The 23,635-nt window shown below is 36.9% G+C and overlaps 1 protein-coding gene across 1 annotated transcript in view; it reads left to right on the forward strand.

The window, feature by feature from the left end:
• The first annotated feature begins 719 nt into the window (after window positions 1–719).
• The window catches only part of LOC5573042 (cyclic nucleotide-gated cation channel alpha-3), a 194,525-nt gene continuing 171,609 nt past the window's right edge, over window positions 720–23,635 (forward strand). The window contains exons 1-2 of the mRNA XM_021839521.1: window positions 720–1,177; window positions 10,045–10,961. Coding sequence (XP_021695213.1) covers window positions 765–1,177; window positions 10,045–10,961 — 1,330 coding nt within the window. The 5' untranslated portion in view covers window positions 720–764. The remainder of the gene's footprint in view (window positions 1,178–10,044; window positions 10,962–23,635) is intronic.

The raw sequence follows: 23,635 nt of genomic DNA on the forward strand, positions 1-23,635 counted from the left end.
GCCAAGTTTGTGTTTAGTCATAATATATGAGTGAATTGATTCATATAGAATCATGTATAACCAAAATATTGACTGGGCAGAGATCTATGTTTTTGTTGGAAAATTTTGAAAAATGCATATATTAAACTATTTTCAATTGTACAGCAATATTTCAAAAAATGTTGAGTTTTTTCTGATGCTGTTTGCCCCTTTCTTACCCCATTGATCCATAGTAGCCCACATTGAAGATATATTACAAAATTATACAACATCCTAAATATCAAAGCTGTATTTCAACATAATTCCTTGTGAGTACCAGACTGATCTCTACAATCTCAAACCTTAAAGTCGTTTGCTCTGCATCTTATTTATAGTAAGTAAAATTGATTAAGCGTACTACAGCGTTTTTAAGATGACGTTAAACTTGCTCTTGAATATGAAAGCCGAGATTGACGCAGTCATTTTTCTTTATTTCTTTTTTGTTTGAAGCTGTAGCTTTAGTCAATATCAAATTTCTTATTTCCATTTTCCCTCCAACGTATGATAAGCCGCAATCAGCTACCCTTAGCCCAGATGAAAATAACACTTACATTTATTACGACTACCTTCGTTGGAGCTTATTTAATCTCATAAAAGCGCAAAAAAGAAAATAACAATGGTTGTGACCTACTTTTTCTTTTGAGCCTTCTTGAATAAACCACCAGCTGCAGTCTTCTTCTGTTGGCGATAAAAAAGCTAAACTTTTCCCTTTTCTCGTTACTTTCTCTTTTCATGAATATCTTGCGATGAAACAAAAATCCATCACCAACGAAAAAAAAAAAACAGATATCGTTAGTGCCAAGCTCGGCATGACCGGTCCCCAGCTGGGCCAGAGCATCTCCCAGCAAGGATTCTTCTCGTCACGTGATAGCCTGGCGGCGTCGGGTGCTTCCCGGCCACTGCATTCCCATGTGTCCGCCACCACCTCGGAGATGGATTTGTCCCGCAAGGACCGGAAGCGGGAACGAAGCAAGCTGAATTCGAGTGACCAACCCTTGCTGGGCTCGTGGAGCCGCACTGGACCACGGGAGTCCGCTGCGCACGTTACTTCTGCTGCTGCGGCGGCGGCGGCCTCTGCGGCAGCGACTCGTGCGTCCAGTAACCATCTGGCCCCGCCATGCGGCACCGGGAGCACCTGCAACGGGGCCGATCGATACACGTAAGTTGAACTTTCACGGGGTTTTATGTTTTCGAATAAACTGCCGATTAAAGGTGTGCGATATGGGTTTTATTCATGTCAATGCTGAACGAAATTGCTTATGACAAAACGATTCTAGTCCTTCCAAAATGCCTTCAAAATCATATTTTGAATTTTTTTGGAAGTGAAATCTACGACTAATTAAAAAGTTTGTTCAGAGGTACCGTTTTGACTCATATTCCGAACACTTAAGGCCAACAGTGACTTCAAATGCATCTGATGGGCATAAATAAGCTGATATTGGGTAAAATTTTAATTTCTCCGCAAAGCCCACCTGTTAGCTGTTGAGTGTGCCGATACAATTGTTAATTTAAACTTGTTTAGTATTGTTTTTACGTTAAAGTATGGAACAACATTTTGATTCAAATGCCGAACAATGTATTCATTCGGACTCATATTCCGAACACCTTGATTCAAATTCCGAACAGCACGAATAAAGCGTATTCAAATCAATAATTTCGCATCATTCTAAGCTAGTTTTACTGGTCTTGAACTAAAGAATCATCACTACTCCCGAGGTATAAAATAGATTGGAAGACGTTAAAATTGTATTGCAATTGACTACCATTTCCGTGTAATTTGATGACATATTTCAGCGAAACATTTCAGCCAAATCGCCATACAAAAACGGAGTGTTCGGAATATGAGTCTGTTCGGAATTTGAGACAAAACGGTACCTTTGATAACTCCTCCAAGTACTAAAGATTGATCCAAAATATCCACAAATTTTTCATACGGAAAGCAAACAGATTTTACATCACACCAGGTATTTTACTAAGAAAATATCCTTAGAAATAAACTTCACAAGAAATTACTCCAGAGTTTCGCACAGTATCTTAGCTAAGATAATTTTTAAATATTATTCTACGTATTCTTCAGGCATTCTTATTGGGTTTGATCAAGATTATTGGGCTTCATCAAGAAAGTTATAATTAGTGCAGATTTTGCATAAAAAAGATTCACAAACGATTTTTTCATAGGCATTCATACACGGAGACGGAATTCAACTCAATTTTGGGTTGTTTTAACGCAATTCCGTAGTTGAGTCCAATAACTCAATTTTGGCTAAATTTCCAAGGTCCCCACTAGGTAGTTTGGCTTTAATTCCATTAGAAAAATTTACTCAATTTTGGGTTGATTTAACGCAAAATTGAGTTCTTTCGACTCAGACATAAGAAAAGTTGCATTTACCCAAATTTGGCTTATTGGACCAAAGTACCCCCATTGGGTAAATGCAGCTCTCTCTATTTTTGACAACATTCGTGTAGGAGAAAGAGAAAACCGAGAGATTTTGGGTTGAAACTATATTCGACATACTTAATTTTGGGTAAAGTAAACTCAAAAATTAGATAAAAATATTTCTCCGTGTAAGCTCCAACCAACCCCCCCCCGCGAAGTGACAGATAACGCAATTTTCACGTACCGTAATCCGGGGGTAACATTAATCAGCGGGGTAACATTGATCGGGATGACTCATCTTGTTAAACGTTCAAATAAAGATTTATTGATGAAGCATTTTTGAACCATGAATGGTGCCTCTCTTTCGTATATTCATAAGCTAATGATAATTAAGGTTTTTTTTTTCCAAAATTGCGTTTAGTTCATGCGCAAATTTGTCAACTTTTTGAAACAATGATTCTGATTGACGACATGAAATAAATAAATAAATATCATTTTCACTGACACTACCGAAAATTCATGTCTCACATGAGTTCTGCAGACGATGTGATCAAGGAAAATGCGGGTGTTACTAAAAATGGCATCGCCGAAAACGATTCCGTTGTCAAATCTTTCATAAGTTTATTCATTTAGGCAACATTAACCAAATACTATTACGAATGTAGAATTTCCTGAGAAAATTGCCTACTTTTAGGCGTATTACGCGGTTCAAGGTGTTTTTAATTTTGAAATAACTCAAAAAGTAAATGACTTGTAAGAGTTTGGTCTTCATATTCGGCTTCAGGGGCCCTGATGTTAGTAAGTAACGACATTTCCACTATTAGCGAACGTTGTTTACTTGAGTGATCAATGTTACCCCATATCAGCTGAATCAAAAAATCACTTAAAACATTTATTTAAACATGTTTAAATCTTTCGAAAAACAAAATAAAGTACATAGCTAGGAGCGATGGGTGCCAGTACTTGTTTTAAAAATATGAAACTTGTTACATTTGTATTGTGAAATGAAAAATTTAAGAAAAACTAAAAAAAATGATCAATGTTACCCCGGATTACGGTACCTACTTTCAACGTAAACAATGGGGCCATCCACCGTTGCCGGCACAATTTTTCACTACGGCAGATCGGAATTTTGTTTTGTTGTTGACGGGTGCAAAACAACGAATGGAATGAAATGAAATAAGGGCGAGTCTGATATTTTCGTCTGCCGATGGAAATAAATTTAATAAAATCACCAAGTTTAAGCACCAAATGAACTTGAGAGCGTACCAATTCGTTCGATGAAAAGATCAAATGACGTGTTAGTGTTTTGTTTTGCGGAAAAGTAATCTACAGTGACCCCACGCAGTTGAATCACCCACAATTTATGAATCAGCTGATTTCAAAAGACAAAATTATTATCAAACTTGTCACAAAACATCACAGAATTATTTTTACACATAGTTTCTTATCAGTAAAAATAATTCTGTGATGTTTTGTGACAAGTTTGATAATAATTTTGTCTTTTAAAGTCAGCTGATTCATAAATTGTGGGTGATTCAACTGCGTGGGGTGACTGTATAAAAAATTACTTACAATACAGCCTAACTGATCACTGGATCGCTTTTATGCCCTCAAAAGAAAGCGCTGGCCGTAACATAAAATAAAATAAAATATTGTGGGCCTCGTGGACGTGCGGTTAGTGTTGTTAGGCATTTAAGCGCATCGTGTCATTGGGTGTGGGTTCAATTTCCGCTTCAGCCATTGAAACTTTTCATCAGGAATGTTTCTCAACTGTGCCACTGGAGCATCCTTATCCATTGTCTAGTGTTAAGTTACATTCCGTGCAGCTAAATGGCTGAAGACGGTGTCCTTATCTTTTTATTTGAGATCGAATCAAGTCGAAAAGTGATATTTTTTGACGTTGGATAACGTCTTTCGGCAACATATGGGGGTACAATTCAGAAAAAAGATAAATTGAGCATGTAACGAAAAATGGTCAGGTTTTGACCGCTAATAACTCAGTAAGTTATCGATTGATTTTCAATATTTATGCATGAATCGATTGGGAATTTATCTGCTCGTCGATTTAAATGGAGGACACTATTGATAATTAGCAACAAACTATTGAAAAATCGTAAAACGTTTACCCCTTTCTTATTTAACCAATCACGTCCAAGCACATTTTTGGATTCCGCTTCCCTCTATAAAAGCGCACCGCACCCTGCTTGTTCCCTCAGTCTTCTTTTTGCGGTCGGACTGTGAACACTGTCGGGCGAGTCATTTTCGCTTTGCGTTTGCCCCAGCGTCACAGTTCAATTTGTGTCGTCGAGGAAGAGGAAGACACAAGGTTGATTTGCGGTGGCGATTCGCTGAATTCGGTATCATTCTTTTTTCGCTTTCGAGCTGGTAAGAGCTCCTTCAAACCTGCTCAGCTCCTCACTACCAGAGGCCAGCTGTTGATCATCAAGCGGCGGCAAATCCAGCGTGCGGATTGTGAAATCGCTCAAGATTCCTGAATGGACTCGCACTTCCAGAATTGGCCCTGCAGGAATCGGGGCGCAAAGGCAAGTACGAGATGGCTGAAGAAAATCGACCAAAGCTGCTTGAAGAAGCGCTCTTCGTCATCGCCACCGCAATCCTCATCGGGCGAGAAGGATTTCGACCAGTGTGCCGTCAAAATGTGTCCGTGATACGTCAAGATTTGAAAATATGTCTACCGTGAAGCGTAACATTACTGGCAATACTCACAGCAACAACAGAACTGTCGGTGAATTAAGTAATAGTTTTGGTGAAATTATTAGTGATTTGCGGTAAACATTTTACCAAAATGAGTAAAATTCCACCAAAATTTACAATCATTAAGCTGCTGCAAATCCAGTGTCCGGTTTGCGAAATCGCTGGCTAAGAGATGGCTGAAGAAAATCAGCCCAAGCCGCTTGTTCAAGCGCCCATTGTAAACCTTATCGGACGAGGAGGATTTCAACCTGTTCGCTGGAAAAATGTGTCCGTGTTACTCGATTCTCACAGTTCAATCGGCCCTTTTCAGGGCCAACAAATGTGTACTAAAGAGTTATTTGTGTAATATTTGCTAATGTGTTTACCACATTCTTGCTATAATTCATCTCGTAGCATTATACAATATATGATTAGTTACGAATAATTGACAAAACGACAATTTGAGAATGTTTCCGAGGACGCTGCTGCACTGCTGTCGTAATGCAATATATTTTCTTTTGTTAAGGAATGATTCAAATATTACGTAACCCAAAATCAATGGAAAAGAGTTATTTTGAACTATTTGCTCCAAATTAACATTGTAAAAATACAAACAATACAAATACACTGAAAAATCAATTCAGTATAATGGCCTAAGCTTCTGAATACATGTAAAGTGATTTTTTTTTTGTTTTAACACAAAATTGATATGCAACAAGTAGTGTGAAAATTCATTGGATTTTTAGCAGTAGAAATCTTTCATAAGTTCGTGACGGTCTCAAGCCAGTAAATAGAAGAGGCTAACGTTATCCAACGTCAACTTGGCGGTCGTATCTTGGAAACAACCTCTAACTTTTATTTGCAGTATTTTTCTATGCGGATTAGAACACTTTTTCTCATACTCACCACCAGAGATCTAAGTTTCAATCAAATAAGCCTTTGAACTAATATACGATGACGTCACGCTGCAAATTTCAGCGTGAAGAAAACCTTTACTGCGGACGATGTATACAGAAAAATAAACGATTTCGATTTAACCCTCCCTGAAGTAACAGGTTTTATATGGAAGATTTCAATTTATTGTATGGACCGAAACACTACAAAATATCCCTTACCTCCCCTTGTTGTGTTACGTATTATTTGATCGATCCCTAACAAATTTGTCTTGCTTTGAATTGTCAAGTGGTCAAAAAATAATTTCGTAAACAAAGGAACGGTTACTATAAGCAACTTACAGCATGCGGACCACATCACACCACTATTCAAAACTCGCTCGTGGGCCATACAAAATCTTCCCGATGACCGTACAAATCCTTTTAGAGAATCGCTTTTTGGTGATCACTCGTTTATAATGATGTTACAAATGCCAAACAAAAAATGTAAAACTTTGTCCATCAAGCATAATTCTAGTTTACGCCCTCTTTTGAGCACACTCCATGATTTCATTGAGTTTGGCAGTACCACGGACCAAAATTTTTCGGTACATAGGCCTTTTCACATGACGTTTCAAATCAGCTGATCCGGAAGCTCTTTGACAGTTCTTTTATGAAAATGACAGGCCCGTGTTAGCACTGGTCCTCCACTGATGTAAACAAATGCATAGACGGACCTGTCACATGAAAAGTCCTATTGACGTTGTACTGCAGCTGTCATGATGCTCCCGGGTCATGATGCTGTCATTTTCATGAGCTGTCATGATGCTCCAACAGATTATTATATTAAAATACAGTCAACTCTCCCTTACTCGATATTCTCCCTAACTCGATGAAATGCGTGGTCCCTTCAATTTAGCATACTTTGCTCCCTCTATAAGTCGATACCACGGAGCTCCCCTGACCGTTATTGTCAGAAAAAAATCTCCATCAAATCTGTGCTCACCAGTCGTTTTCTATAGCTCAGTTGCATGTCTGTGCAAAATTTAAAAAAATCGTTTTGAAGTCACGCCTTTTTGATTGTATAAGTCTACTAGTTCAAAGGAAATTTGAGATATTTAAACGGATTTTCATTGGCCGTGAATATAAGAAGAAATAAACCATCAAAATTAGGTTCAAAGTAGGTCTGTTAAGTTATTTATAACCTCTTGGTGGAGTTTTGAATAAGAAAATAAACGAAATTTGGAGTTTTGCCCTTTTTGAGGTGTAACCATTGAATACACTAATTTCAAATAGATTAATTAGGCATCCTAATACCGATAAGCATGTTCAAATATCTTCAATGACACATTGCACTTATATACCACAAACGTCTTTCACTATCAACTGATTTTTCATAGGCTCGAATGCTTTAAGGCATTATGGAGCAAATTTCATCATGTAACCAAATTAGTTCTTGTAGCACAATATTCTGTCTAGGTTGGTGATGATAACGGTCAGGGAAGCACCGAGGATATTTTCCTAACACGATGCCATCTGTTTCAGTTTCCTGGGCATGTCTAGAATTTGAATATTATGATTATACTTATGATAATATTAAGGTTCCTTACCCATTCCAGGGAGATAAAATTTAAAAAAATCTAGGCTTTTAAAATTGATTCAAATAGGTTAATGTGTTGAAATTTTACTGTTTTTCACGTTGATATTACTATTTCGAATATATTTTAACAAACTGAAAAAAATTGGTCGCTTCAATATCGAGTTAGAAAGAGTTGACTGTATTCACTCGGATTCAGTACTGAATACTGTAGTTCTCACTATATTTTTCGGCGTATGTAACAGGTAGTTAACAGGTCGTGGCGACAAATTTTTGCCTGTCTCGTGTTAGTAGTGACCAACACTACAACATCTAGCCGTTCAAGACCAGGACGTTTGGCAACGATTTGTCGTTTCGATTGTGTTGTTTACACATATGGCTCTCTGTTAAAACAAATTTTCAACTTCTATTCATTTCTCTCGTCGCTCGCTTGCGGTTCTATCCATCTTGTCATTTCATTACTTTCGTTACTCTCTTTCACTCTGAGTATAGGTATTGTATTCACCGAAAAAAGCCAATAAATTTTCATAATAATAAATTCATGCGGTGATTAAACCTTATAAATGTAGAAAATCCTATTGAAATCGAATGCAAAAGCATTTGGTCTCATTTTAAGCCTCATAAATGCCAATTTTCATCCGATTCGAATCGATTCGAAACATCGATTCAAAGGATTCGATTAAATCGGTGAATCGATTCGGCAGTTCAAATGTGAAATCGATGTTTTTGGACAAAATTGCCCAATGCTACTCCAAATAGCAAAAGTTACACACTAACAAGCCTTCCTCAAATCCCACCTGACTGCAAGGACGTGGCCGGCGCCGTAATTGAACCTGTATAATTAGAGGCACTGGATTATGCACACTGAAGAAGAATGTGGCCAATCCCAGACGAACTTCTAGTCAGGGTTGGGAAAAAATCTGAAACTCACTCTACAGTAGCCAAACAAAGCCAATCACAGTCAGCGAAGCCAGTGAAACTCACGCCCATCGCTGCTGTAGGCAAATGCCTTGAAAATTGCAAAACACCCGTTGCTAAGGGCAACCCGAAATTACTGTAGAAAAATGTTCTATTTCCCGCTGCATTTCCCGCATTTAGAGCCTTCAATGACACTCATGATTTACAAAATTCGTGCACCCAACAGAGGCTACTTGATGAGATTCACGTTTTTGAACTACTATACTGGGAGAGCCACGTGATTTTCGCGAAAAGTCAAGCCTACTACTATTACCATTCCCAGCACTGCTTCTAGTTGATTGTTTGTGCATCTTCACTGACCTCGGTCAATCACGGAATAGTAACCATAGATATTTGTAGTCAGTCTAAACTAACCTAAGCTAAGAGGGATGGGTCTGGGTTTGAACTAATAACTCTTCTATAAAATTTGATCCTATTTTCAATAACGTCTTAGTTCAGTTAGTCTTGATTTTTATTTTATGGGTTTTTGAATCTAACTTTTAGCTTGTGAAATTCACTTTTACGAAGTTTATTACAGAAAAATGTCGTCGAATGTTTTCAAATGTGACGAGACAAAATGAAAACATTAAACATAAATTTGCGTCATTAAATTCTGTTGAATTTCCCGGAATTTCGTTTTGAACGGTATTTGACGGAACCATTCGAAATACCGCAGACCCTTACCTTCAAAAGACAAACACACAAATTTTATAAATAAACTCGTTTTAGCTTCATGGCTACGGCTCACGGCAACCTGTAACAAATTGGCTTAGGCCTCCTTATACTAATCTCCTTATTGCTCACATTACCCAGAGGAAACGAGCCTAACAAGTTGCTGCCAAGAAAAAAGGCAAAAATAAACGGTGTGCTCTGCCGGATTTATTACAGCATCCTAATCTTCTATAAAGAAGAGTTTTCTCACCTGCCTGTTGTTGGATCTGGCAACGTTACGCTGCGCTGGTTGAAGTCTGGTTATAAGAAATAAATAAGGTTAATTCTAGGTAGGCATGGTATACGTTACACGATGAAGGAGAGCATGTAATGATAACTTGAGTACTTACGATCGTAAACAGTTCAATAACGTTTTGGGGTCAGCACTTGATTAACCTTCAAATCTGCAAATCAATGACAAATTAATGTTTTGTATACGATTATATTTGACGACTTTGGTTGGATTCACGATGTGGAAACCATTTCCGTATGAAAACAACAAACAAAAAATCCCATAAGGTCTTGTATCTGGAAAGAGAATACTGAGAGAGCCTTGAAGACATATACAGGTGTCAAACGTCTGAACGTCAAATGAACTACAAAGAATTTTTGATCAACGGAAAACTTGTTTATGCTCGTAGATAATGAAATTGAATGTTTTTGTGTGATTTTTTTGTATGGTTTATTGGAAGGATTTTCTTTTTGTCTACCAATACGTATATTGTGGACTTTTTTGTTATTTGCATCAAACGAAAAATCGATTCTCGTTTGTGAAACTTCACGCAGAGCTATCTCAGATAGTAAAAATTGTCACATACGACCTTCTCAAATCGAGCTCCAGGAATCTTCAATACTTGCTACAAAATTGTTATTCTTCACTTGTTGAACAACTTTCCCTCTTCTCTATCCCCTAGGTTCGGCCGTCGATCCGGCTGTTCAACATCGTCCCGCAAATCGAACGGCCGCCGTTGGTCGTTCGTGTTTGACCCGGCCGGTCGACTCTGCTACTACTGGTCCATGGTGGTGTCGATGGCATTCCTGTACAACTTCTGGGTCATCATCTATCGGTTTGCCTTCCAGGAGATCAACGGCGAATCGATCGTGCTCTGGTTTTGTCTGGATTACTTCTCGGATTTTTTATACCTCGTAGATATTCTGTTCCACTTCCGTACGGGTTACCTCGAGGACGGCGTGCTGCAAACCGACTCGACCAAACTCCGGCAGCACTACATGAACTCGACAACGTTCTACATAGACTGCCTTTGTTTATTGCCGTTAGATTTTTTATACTTATCGATAGGATTCAATTCGATACTGAGATCGTTTAGGCTAGTCAAGATTTATCGATTCTGGGCCTTCATGGATCGCACCGAGCGGCACACGAACTACCCGAACCTGTTCCGGTCGACCTCGCTGATACACTATCTGTTAGTCATCTTCCACTGGAACGGTTGTTTATATCACATAATCTATAAGAATAACGGTTTCGGCTCCAAGAACTGGGTGTTTCACGATTCGGAAACGGCGGATGTGGTGAAGCAGTATCTGCAGAGCTACTACTGGTGCACACTGGCACTGACCACGATCGGTGACCTGCCGCGGCCTCGCTCCAAGGCGGAGTATGTGTTTGTGATAGCGCAACTGCTGTTCGGTCTGATGCTGTTTGCGACCGTCCTGGGCCATGTGGCGAACATTGTCACCTCGGTCAGTGCTGCTCGCAAGGAGTTCCAAGGTAAGTCACTCTAATGCTCAACCTATCAAGTTGTATCATCAATATTATCTGTGGTTTTGGGTGATGTATGATGTCCACGCATTTTTCTGTTTAATTCGATATGGTCAATTATGAAGCTCGCCTAGTACAGTAAACTCCAGAGCAGACTTATCGATTAGCTGTCTTATATTAGTAAAAGCACTTCTAATGTTTTAAACTGTTATTCAGAAATTCGTTTTGGACTCAGCCTCAGCCGAGCATCCGTTTTGCCACGAAATTGCTAAGAGAAATAAGAAAAATAAGAATATCGAACCATTACCTTTATTTAGTTTTTGCGCTTCTCTTGAATATCAGGAAAGGGTAAGTTTGTTGCCATCGCGAATATTATGTTCATGCTAAACACCAACGGTGGCTAATTTCATCTCTCTTATACTACCATCCACGGTAAAAAAAGCAAGGTATCATACTCCGAAAAATTAAATTTGACAGTGACGTCATTCCTACACACTCCGAAAAAATCATGCGATTTTACGTCTTCTGGATGCACATTAAGGAAGCGAGCCAAATGACGTGAATTTGTGTCTCATTTCAAATACGATGGTGTCTGATTCGGGAAATGTCAATAATAGCGGCATCTTTTTCATGTCCTTCATCATGTAAAATTACATTTTTCTTTCAATACATCTTCCAGAACCCATTTTTACGTCATTTCATCACTTACATCATGTATCATTTAGTCATAATGTGAATTACGTCCGGATTGATTTCCATTATTTTTAAGAGTGTATCGCAAACTCGAACGAGTGCAAAAGAAAGCAAGGCTTGCTCTCTTTTACTATCCTGTAAGCCTCACGCTTGACGATAGGAATGACGACACATATTTGATTGAAACCCGTTGTTTACACGTGAAATATCCTACCTTGTTGTGTCTACTTACGATGCGTAACACTAGCAATGAAAAGGCACTTCTCAAGCCTATACTTTTTTCTTGTTATGTGTCATTCGCTAGTCTAAAACACAATAAGTGAGAACAAAAGCATGTGGAAGCAAAGTTTATGTAGAGCTTTTTTTTTTCAATTTCTTTATTAGTATCATTCCAAACATTACATTCATTATTTCTTATATCTAGGTGTTCTGTGTTATTAGACAACACTATCATCCTAATTTGGTACAACAAATCTAAGATTTTATTAACATTTTGTTAATAACATATTACATTTCATTTGCCGTAGCAGTTCAGATTTTTTACAGGTGAGTTGATTTCACCTGCTTAAAAGAGAAAAAAAAACGCTTTGAATATACTTAACCTAACTTAACCTAAACATATACGATTTTTGCCTGAAATTATTGATTATTTTATTTGACATTTGTTCCAATGTTTCAACATTGGATATTCTATGTAACTCATTGGTACTATACCAGGGAGGAAGCCTCAGAATCATTTTCAAAATTTTATTTTGAATTCTCTGCAGAGCTTTCTTCCTGGTATTACAACAGCTAGTCCATATTGGTACAGCATACAACATGGCTGGCCTGAAAATTTGTTTGAATATCAAAAGCTTGTTCTTAAGACAAAGTTTTGATTTTCTATTAATAAGGGGATAGAGACATTATACATATTTGTTACATTTGGCTTGAATGCTCTCAATGTGATTTTTGTAAGTTAAATTCTTATCTAGCATGAGCCCTAGATACTTAACTTCATCTGACCAATTTATTGGAATCGCTCTCATCGTGACAACATGTCTACTTGAAGGTTTCAAATAAAGAGCTTTTAGTTTATGTGGGAATATTATTAGTTGAGTTTTGGAAGTATTAGGAGAAATCTTCCATTTTTGCAAGTATGAAGAAAAAATATCCAAACTTTTTTGCAATCGACTACAGATGACACGCAGGCTTCGTCCTTTGGCGGAGAGGCCTGTGTCATCCGCAAACAAAGATTTTTGACATCCCTGAGGTAACTCAGGTAAGTCAGATGTGAAAATATTGTATAATATTGGTCCCAAAATGCTGCCTTGGGGAACACCAGCTCTTACAAGAAGTCTTTCAGATCTGGAGTTCTGATAATTAACCTGAGGTGTACGATTTGAGTTTATGTAGAGCTTTGACATTTCATCTTTAGACTATACTGCAGCGTGGAGCACTCAACAAGCGTAGCGTCCTAGGATCGAGTCCCAGTCGATTGACAAAAAGACGTGAATCAACATATCCATAGAACATCCATAGGACATGTTTATAGAAGATAAGAGACATTCGATATATGTAAGTAAACACAACAGCAGTAAGAGAAAGATAATTTTTTTGAATTGGTTTGAATTGGTAATTTTAGAGTGAATTTAAGCCGCCGTATAGCAAAGCCAAAACCTGCATTTCTGTAGCATTTAAGACGCATACACGGCTCGCTGGCTTTTAATAGCCTACATTTTCAACAAATTCAAGATTCGGGGGAATTCGTTTTATGCTGTTGGACAAATGTTGCCTATGCTGTGGGCAACCAATAGAACCGAACACAGATAATTCCTTGAAAAGACACAATAAATGTGTCCGAAATGTCGAATGTGTTTTTGAGTTTTATTTGAAACTGAAAGCCATAACCTTAAACAACAACGTTTTACGTATATTATTTTCAAAACACCCCTTTCTTTTTACCTTTTTTTATAATTATGTTGAATTGTTGAATTTGAATTGTTCGACACTATAAATGTAGCCTTACAAAATGTTAACTTTATTCAATAAACATTGAATGGTTCGCGACTGTAAGTAACGGCATAAGATGAGCTGGACCAAGAAGAATTTTGTGTTTGATTAACAAACTTTGAGTGGTTCGTCACTACAAGTGTCGAATTTTTTATCTTCTACTTGGAAATTTTTCATATCGATTGAAAATATTTTATTTATAAGCATGTTTATATCTCACAAATCATTGTTTATCATGGTCTAATCGCTTATCAAAGTGAATCCTGTAACCCAACGATCCTACCCATTAACTAACATCCCTTCTAGTAACCTTTGTGGAGATGCAGGGGTAAACACGGTCGTCAAATAGCAAATTTTACACACTAACCTTCCTTCCACCAATCCCACTTGGCTGCAAGGACGTGGCCGACCTTGTATAAAAAAGAAGCGCTGAATTATGTACACTGAAGAATATTATGGCCAATCCCGGCCGAACTTCTAGTTGATTCTTTATGCATCTTCACTGACTTCGGTCGCGGAATAACAACCATTGAAATGTGTAGTCAAAGTTAAGCTAATCTAAGCTTAACAAAATGGCCGAGAAATGGAAACTCTTGTGACCATGACTAAAACAAATATTTCAGATCAATTTTTTATCATATTTGGTAGCGTCTTACTCAAAATATTCATTTGATGCAAATCTGAATCACTCGTATTTGAAGTGATTTTGATTTCAATCACTTGCCATTTAAGTAATTTAGGTATGATTCACGCTATATGCTTCTCAATAATCAAGTGTTTTGGGTCTTTACTTTAGATTGAAATTATTCAGGCGTGATTTACTTATTGCGCAAGTAACTAAGAGCTGATTCACTCATATGTATGTGATTAATTTCCGATGTAGGGGGGCATGGGGCAAGAGCGACACTCGGGGCAATAGTGCCACCTTTAATTTCCCGTAGTTCAAGTCAATTTTTTTATGTTAAACTCAGGATAAGAATAAATTGAGTACTAATTGAGGGTTGTGTAAATATTACAGTTAAAAATGTTTAGTACAAAAAAATAGAAAAATGTCTTAAGCTCACCAACGCGGAAAATGCAAAATATTATAAGAATGTAAGGCTGGAAAACAAGGTTTGACTCCCAATAAATACAAAACATATTGATGATTTTCAATTGTTTGATATAGCTGTGAGGATTTTTTTTCGAAAAAGTCCTTTTGACATTAAGTTTTACATATATAAAAACAGTATGTCTTATGGGACAAGAGAGACACCGCAATTTTCTCATATAAAATCAAATGAACTTTCATTTTTCTTGTTTAAAATTGCATTAAATCAATGTTTCCTACTGAATAAAATCAAAATAAATAATTTTGGGCATTCAAAATGGTTTCTGAAAATTTTTACTATTATTGTTACAGTCAAATAAGATGAGAACTAAATTAATTTCGTAAAATTACTTTTTAATTATAAGTCAACTTTTATCCCTCAGTTTTCATCTTTACTTACTCTAGAATTTATCGTTTAGGCGAGGAAATAATAATATACAACATTTGTGCCATTTTGCACTGGTGGTCTTCTTGCTCCATACGAGTGGCACTCTTGCCCCGTGCCTCGTTTAAAATCGATAACATCATTTAGAACAAGAGGTTAGCTTGCCCCTACACTGGAATTATCTTCAAAAATTGTGCTAATCAACCATGATTTGAACCTATATATTTTAAGGTGTCCTTCTTGCCCCCAGCCCCCCTACAACATATTGAATGGTTTATGTCTGGTTCATTACATATTCAAGTGTTTCAGTTATGATTCACTTCATATTCAAATGTTTTAGATTTGATTCACTGCATTTTATAGTGAATCAGGTTTGATGTACTTAAGGTTTGTTGAATTCAGCACTGATTTACACAGGTTAAGCTCTGATTCACATAATATGAGTCCATTAGGATAAGACACCTCTGTGTGCCATACACAAATTGTTGATAAAAAAATCTGTCCTCCATACATCATATCTGCCTTGGGAAGTCTGTATTATACAGATAAATCCGTATATGTATGTGACTGCCCTGCTGCGTATTTAAGTTATTAGGGTCTGATTTACCTCTAACTTAATTTATTTAGATCTATATAACCTAATGTTTCAGTGGTTCGGAGCAGATTTACTTCATATTCGAGTGATTTATCCTAAATCTAAATGAAACAGATTAGTATAACATCATATTTCAGAGATTCAGATCGGATTTACTTTATATTTCTGTCTTAAGCTCTGATCCACAACATTTGCATGCGATTCAGGTCATACTAACTTCCTGTTGAAGCAATTCATATATAATACCCTCCACATTCTAGTACTTAAGCTAGGTATAATTCGCTTTTCGCATAGCTTGTGATCTCGCCCTAAATGTCATTGATAATCAAGTGTGTAGCTCGTTGATTTAAGCAAACGAATGGACAAAGATCAAAACTATTAGCACTGGAAGATAGAGGAGGATCTCTTCATCGTTGTATTGTTAAATAACGTGTAAATCCATTCATTTGTTCACCAACAACAAGCTTCACATTTGATTACCTGATTTTAGGGTAAGATCATAAATTAAGTGAGACTTCATTTTGTTTTAATTTATTACTATTCAGGTCATAGGCTCAAAAAGGATTAGATAAAAATTGACCCGATAAAAAACAAACTGACTCTCTTCTCCTTTTCTCTTTCGTTCGTATAACGGTTTTATTATAATGTTTGACACGTGCCTTGCTTTGCGCGCCACGCCACATATGCAAGCACAGTTTTCTGCCTCTCCGCCCACTTACAAACGAAAGATAAAGAGAAAAAGTGCGACCAGAACGACAAATCGCATTGGTTTTGCATCTGGGAAGAATCTACGAAGAATGAGGAAGCATGAACCGTTGTATCCGTTCGCTCTTACTTTACGAGCCGCTGAGCCACTGAACCATTTAAGAGATTCGATTCACTAAAGTGGGTGATTTTACTCGGATTCGTTCACTAAAACAGCCGTTTAGCCCATCGCTATCACATTCCCTTCATGTTTGAAACAAACATCATTTACTTTATATTCAAGTGCGGGGTATTAACTACGAGGTCACATAATTTTGGGTTTTCAGAATACCTTCCTCCCACCACGTGATTATTTGGGAACACAAAATAATTGCATGGATCATGATCATTGGATAGACACCCCTCCGTAGATGACCAAGTAAAACAGAACTAATATAAAAGATTCAGGAACATTGCCCCGTTCCCGCTTATATCCAGTCAAAGCTATCTTATCACGAAAATATAAAATCAAAACATGCCATTTTTGCAGTTTCATTGCAATATCATATAACCGCACGTGGTTTTGGTGAAAACTAGAATTTTTAATTGGTTAAACTTATTTGAACAACAATGTTTGAACCTCTTAGAATCGTGATTTATTGAACTGTCAGCAAAACATGCAATTTCATGATTTAAATCAGACTTAAACCCAGATTTTGTAAAAAACCCTCTCATACATATTGTCCTTTTCTACATTATTTCTTGGAAACGATTCATCAAAGTACGAGGAAAGGGACGGGCCTGGGATTGAACCCATGACCTTCTGCTTATGAAGTAGAAGCGATAGCCATTAGACCACCAACCCCGTCTCATCATTTTTTTCCTCTTCTTACTACAAAAAACACTTTTGTTTGACCATAACTCCATGAATAATAAACCGATTCCAAATCTTTTTACATGAATATAACGCAATTTCAGTCGTTTTTAAACTGTGTGTAAACAACAATTTGAACATATTTTTGACTGAGTTATTTTTAACAATACTGCACGAGATGAGTTCGGTGACGTCTATTTTCCAGCGACGCGTTTCGTTTGCTGGGCAGTGCATTTTAAGGCCAATGCAAGCTAGTTCGGTTTTCCGTTTGTTTATCAAGTATGCTGATAAAGTAGTTTATGGCTGCTTAGTCAGGAATGAAGGATCAATGTGGTGAGCTCGTTTCATGCTTTCATTTTTAATGTATATATTATAGTGGAACACTTTTCAATCTTGGCAACGATAGAAAAGTCACTTTTATGTTGGTCAATTTTTTGTATTTTTTTTAACAAAATATGAATGGTTTTTCACAAAAAGTGTCGGCAGAAACTCTTGTTATTGTTTAAAAAGTATTCAAATACACATACCTTATCTCTTCTCCAACATTTTTCATTACAGAAATCGTTTTGAATGGTTCGACACTGAAAGTGTAGACTTACTTTAGGATCATGTTGTCTGTAGTGACTAATAGGTGACTATTTGAACTAAGGCTGCATGGATCGCATCACTTAGCAAGGTGAATCCTGATTATGTAGCTTTTGAACTCTCCCCACTATCAAATTCCTCCCTGTGAAAACCATGGAGATGCATAGGTGATCTCGGTCTCTAGTGACAATGGATGTCACACTTATAATCCCACCTTTCCCCGATGACCGTAAGGACGTGGCCGGCGCCGTTATTGGCTTTATAGTGTTTGGAGTTCTCGAAAGTGTACATTGAAGATGGAAAGCTATTCCCAAGCTACATCTGTTGATTCCTTGTGCTACTTCGATTATTTTGGTCAATCACGGAGTAGCAACTACGAATTGTACGGTCATCAATGCTTATGCTTATGCTTATGCTTATGCTATTATTTCTAGGAAACGATTTGTCTACTTAAAATAATAAGGTTTAGTATGGAGGCTCATATTGCCCCGTAGGGACCATTTCACCCCGTACAGTGTAAAATCACACACAAATTGACGTTTTTTAAATGTTCACAAGAAAATTCTGAGTAACCCTCTTTACAAAATACAACTGTGGTATGAAAGGAGATATTTTGAACTACAAATTAATCTTATAGAACGCTTAAATTGTATTGTGCTTCTATGCTTTCCTAGACATTTTTCTTAGGTGAACCATACTGCCCCCATCGACCCTATGTCACCGAACTCTGATGATGTCGAGGAGTATTATCAAGCCTGCGAGTCGGTCCATCATGGAATTTCTCAATATCTTCGGTACTAGATGACCAATTATCGATAATTGATACTTTAGAAAAAGGAAGATTTTTTGAGAATTTGTGAAAAAATGGTGGACAAATATTGAATAACAAAATAAAATTGTAATTTAGATATTTAAGTGGATCAGATTTTGTTTACACTTTATTAAAAAAAGTCAACTCTGAACCACTTCTCATTCATTACGAACGGTTTACATCCCAGATGTCCATCTAGAGAAATTGTTTGGCTTCCCAAAGTCATTGACATTTTGGAAAACTTTTCGGGAAACTCGAACTGTCTATCTAAATAAAATCTCAAAACAGAACTAGCTTAAAATGTTGAATTTTATATCCTCATTTATTTAACATAGCTGTGAAATTGCGAACCGAAACTGATTACACTGCGGAACACTTTTTTGTCTAGAGCATCAAAATACCGCTATCAGCTTAATATTGGTGGAGCTATTGCCGATTTTAAAATTCAGAATTCGACGATTTTAGTAAACTTTTATGCAAGTTTGCCAGCTTGTATGGCAATTTATTTGCTTAATTTCCCACCGAACTTAAACTTCATATGTTAAACAACACTTATTCACAAAGTTCTTAATATTATAGATGCTCAAAAGATGTTTTTTAACGGTTCAGAAAAATATTGTAAGTAGATGAAAAACCGAATTTAGTACTACAGTCGACTCTGCCTATGTCGATGATTTCATAAGTCCCTTCAGTCTGTATACATTTTCACTCTCCATATCTCGATATCCTCCTTATCTCGATATCTCCATATCTCGATGTGTTTCTGTTGATTTTTCGTTCTCAATTTTCTCTCCGTATGTCGATATGACCAATATCGAAGGTTACTAGACCAAAGTTTTGGGATTCAAAACAAAATAGGAGCGCAAAATGACGTCTGTTTGTGTATTATTTTCTTGGCAACGGAGTGTTTTTCAATCTAGCATTCATCAAAATTTGTTCTTTGTCTCGATCTCTCCCTATCTCGATGGTCTCTTCGATATCGAGATGTGGAGAGGCGACTGTATACCATTTAATTCCACGAAAATTATCTTTTGACAGTGTCTTCAGTGTCTAGATTAGACTTGACTTGAAGAAAACCTTCGTTAGCACACATTATATATTTAAAATAGGTAAAGTCATCAAGAATCTCAAAATTTAAGAACTATTAGGTACATCCCCTCTTTTGCTGAAACTTTAAATTTAAGATCTGGAAGGTAAATCACGGGAACGATTAGTAGGTGTATCCAAACTTTTGCACGATGACTTGAATGACTGTTTTCATGATTTTGAATAGTTTTCAGATTTTTCCGACAAAATTTCATGAGCGCTCGTCATAGAATACAAGATAACGATGATGATGACACACTGATTTAAAACTTTGGTCGATCGAATGCTGAGGAAACTGGAAATGTTTTTTCAGTGTGTTTTTTTAAAAATGCCACAATTCTAAGTAAAAATTTAGCATACTAATTTCTAAAAATTACTTTAGAAAAATACATGCAATGTAAGAATAACTCATTGCCTTTCGAATGTGCCTTAGAAAGTTTCAATTGGACGTGTAGTCACAGAGATATGAACAAAACACTTTTATATGTTTGTTAAGGTGTGAACCCAAACTTTTGCACGGGAGTGTGTGTCATCAATTTACCAGGGTATTTTTAATTCAATTTTCACGTAGTTCAATATTTTCATGCTTAGCGAGTAGCGATAATTCTCTAGATCGACGTGGGTAAAACTAGCTCAGATGAAGTGTGAAGTTATTTATTTGACTTAGATTTATTCGTGCTTGTTCGGAATTTGATTCAAAGTTTTGGAATATGAGATAGAATGAACACAGTGTTTGCTATTTTAATCAAAATTCTGTAACATACATTTACGTGAAAACGTTGCATAACAACTTCAAATAAACATTTTTGTCGGCACACTCAACAATTAACAATTAGATATTGCGAAGGAATAATAATATTCAAAAATATCAGTCAATTGCCTTCTTTTTCTTCTTCATCTTGGCATAACGTCCTAACTGGGACAGAGGCTGCTTCTCAGTGTAGTATTCAATGAGCACTTCCAAAGTTACTAACTGAGAGCTTTCTCTGCTAGAGTTGCCATTTTTGCACTCGTGTATCGTGTGGCAGATATGATGACACTTTATGCCCTGGGAAGTCAGGGATATTTCCTATAAGAAATGATCCTAGACCGACCGGGATTCGAACCCAGACATCTTCAGCATCGCTTTGCTTTGTAGCCGCAGACTCTAACCACTCGGCTAAGTAAGGCTCCTTATTTATGCCTTTCAGATCAGGTCAAGTCACTAATGATCTTAAGTGTTCGGAATATGAGGCAAAATGATAATTGAAGTGTTGAAAATATTGTACGAAACAATTGAAAATGCCTGATTGAGGCATTCGAAAGCGATTGAGGGCTGTCTGAGGTATTGAAAAATCTTGGAAAATTACACTTCTCTATGAAAACTCGTCATGTTTTATTGACATGTTGCAATACCAGACCAAATTATTACTATGTGGTGTTTGCGGAATAATCATGATGTATTATTTGAGGAGTTAAACCTTTTATACAGGGCCCTGTAATACCTCATTCAGTTCGTTAGTATTGTAAACCATCTCGTATGAAATACATTTGTTCGGAATTTCACTGCTCGGGTTGTTCTGAGGAAATGTCACATACGGCTCCAGAATATCATTTTAAAAACAAACTTGTTTTATCCAAAGCATACATTTTCCATCCGAACGAACATGGGAGGAATGAAAAGGAACATCAATTTTCGTTCAGCAGTTAAATTTCCTTTCTTGTCAATCTCTTGCCCGGCCTGCTGACCCAAAAGTCAGTACCAGAGGAAAACTTCGTCAGGAATCTGTCCCGAGAGGGACACACCAGTGATCAGAACCAGAAAACGGGCAGAAAACACAAATCGCGCTGAAGACTCTTCGAGATAATTTTTTATTTTATTGTTTTATATTCAAATTTATGCCGCCCAATCCGATCAACTCACTTGCTGCAAAAAGAAAGGAAGAACGGATTGACTGAGAGCACTGACCGTAGCCTTCTTAGGTCTAAGGTCGGCGAGCCGAAAGGTGCCAAAGTGAGCTATCCCATTGCTGAATACTTCTGGGTACCTTTTGACCTGTTTACGAATGAAATATTCATCTCATCGTATGGGTTCGGAAAAGCAAAAGCGGAAGCCCGACTTTAACCCGACCTTGAATGTCCCAATAAAAATAAAGAGATAAGCGTTTGTCGAAATGTGAATTGCTTAACTTTTCATTATGGGTCGTAGAATTGGAGAAAAATGGCTCTCAATATTAGGGCAGCCATCGGAATATTAGTGGGGGACTCCCGTTTGAGCTAGACACGCTTCCTCCTTCCCCGATGCTAATGGCTTTCATTCGATTTTATGGGTCCCATATCCGCGTGCAATCGATGGCGGTGTCGTAATCCGTGATGTCGCTGTTTATGGAATCACCGGAAAAAGACCACGAAGTGGTAAATGGCTACGTGCCATGTAACTATCATTGCTTTTCGTCGGTTACTGGGAATGTGCTGCATTTTACAATTGAAACGGAGAAGCTAAATGGTAAATGACTTGAAAGGATACTGTCAATGATGACACTGACTGACGGAGAGGTGAAACATCATCGATAGGAAGAACTGTTTGCTTTAAAGGAATTTGTGACATTTGACATCTATAGGAGGATGCAGTAGGAACAGTGATATCGACCTTAACAATGGTACGATTGGTACCGTATTGTCTCAAATTGGGTACCGAACACTCGACATTTTGCAGCGTTTGAATAGTTATGCAATCTATCAACTGAATATATAACTAAAATAAAGTACTTGTTTTAGAAATATGACATAACAACTTTTAAATTAAATGCAACAATATTTAAATTTTATCCTAAACACAGGTTTACGGTAATTCTTTAAAAATAAGGTTTCAAACGTTTTAAAATTACAGGCTTCAACCGTTAAATTTACAATTCTGGAGACGTTGATATATCCCGACCAGACGGAAGAAACAAACTTATAACAGAATATGTTCCCCTGATACGATTTTTTTATTCATCAGTTTTTATAAAACATGTACCTTTAGTAGTAAAAATAACAAAAATTCTAACAAATTTTGCACCAAATTAAACTAAAATATAACAATCCCTGTTATAATTATATCAAAACAATAACAGAATGTGTCGCAAGGATGTTACAAAATAACAAAATTATTGCAAACTATGTTACTGTTTATGCCATCGAATGTTATTTGCAACAAACTCATAAATGCGATGTCAAAAATATAACAAATGTTGTTATAAATGTGTTACTAAAAATATAACAAGTTGAGAACAAAGCCATCTAGATAACAAAATTATATCAACTTCTGTAATGTTTAACTGCTGCTTATAGGTATGTGTTATAATCTTGTTATGTGGTTCTGTTCAGGATGTCAGGTCCAGGAAATCTAAATTTACTACATTTTAGTAATATACTATTTAAATTCAACTAGAATTTTTAAACAATCAGCAGAATTTTCAATTGACTTTCAACCTAGGATATAAGACGATTTTCTTCCCTTCTCATTCTACCTCTGTTTCATTTTTTCACTACCAAAACTCAGCTCGCACACACTCACAATTGCTTACATTCTATAATACTGCTGCTGGGGCATGCATATCATGGAGAACGATTTTCCAGCTTGACGGCAGCTGAACGCTGAGAGCTTTTTCGTCTTTATGCTCGAGTAGTATTGTGCGATACGGGAAGCGAACTTTTTTTTCGACAGTTTGATCCTCTTGAAAAGATTTCAATGTGTTTTTGCTATGTGTATCGAGTTTGGTTCTTAAGTATGTCATCTTAGATTTGTATACGAATCGCTCAAACGATTCGAAGTAGAATATCGACGGGCTACTATCGCATTTCATCTGTCTTCAAGCTTCTTCGTTCTACTCGCACTATATTTATGGAACCGTAAAGATATGAGTA

The sequence above is a fragment of the Aedes aegypti genome, chromosome 2, assembly GCF_002204515.2.
Source record: "Aedes aegypti strain LVP_AGWG chromosome 2, AaegL5.0 Primary Assembly, whole genome shotgun sequence".
Classification (NCBI taxonomy): domain Eukaryota; kingdom Metazoa; phylum Arthropoda; class Insecta; order Diptera; family Culicidae; genus Aedes; species Aedes aegypti.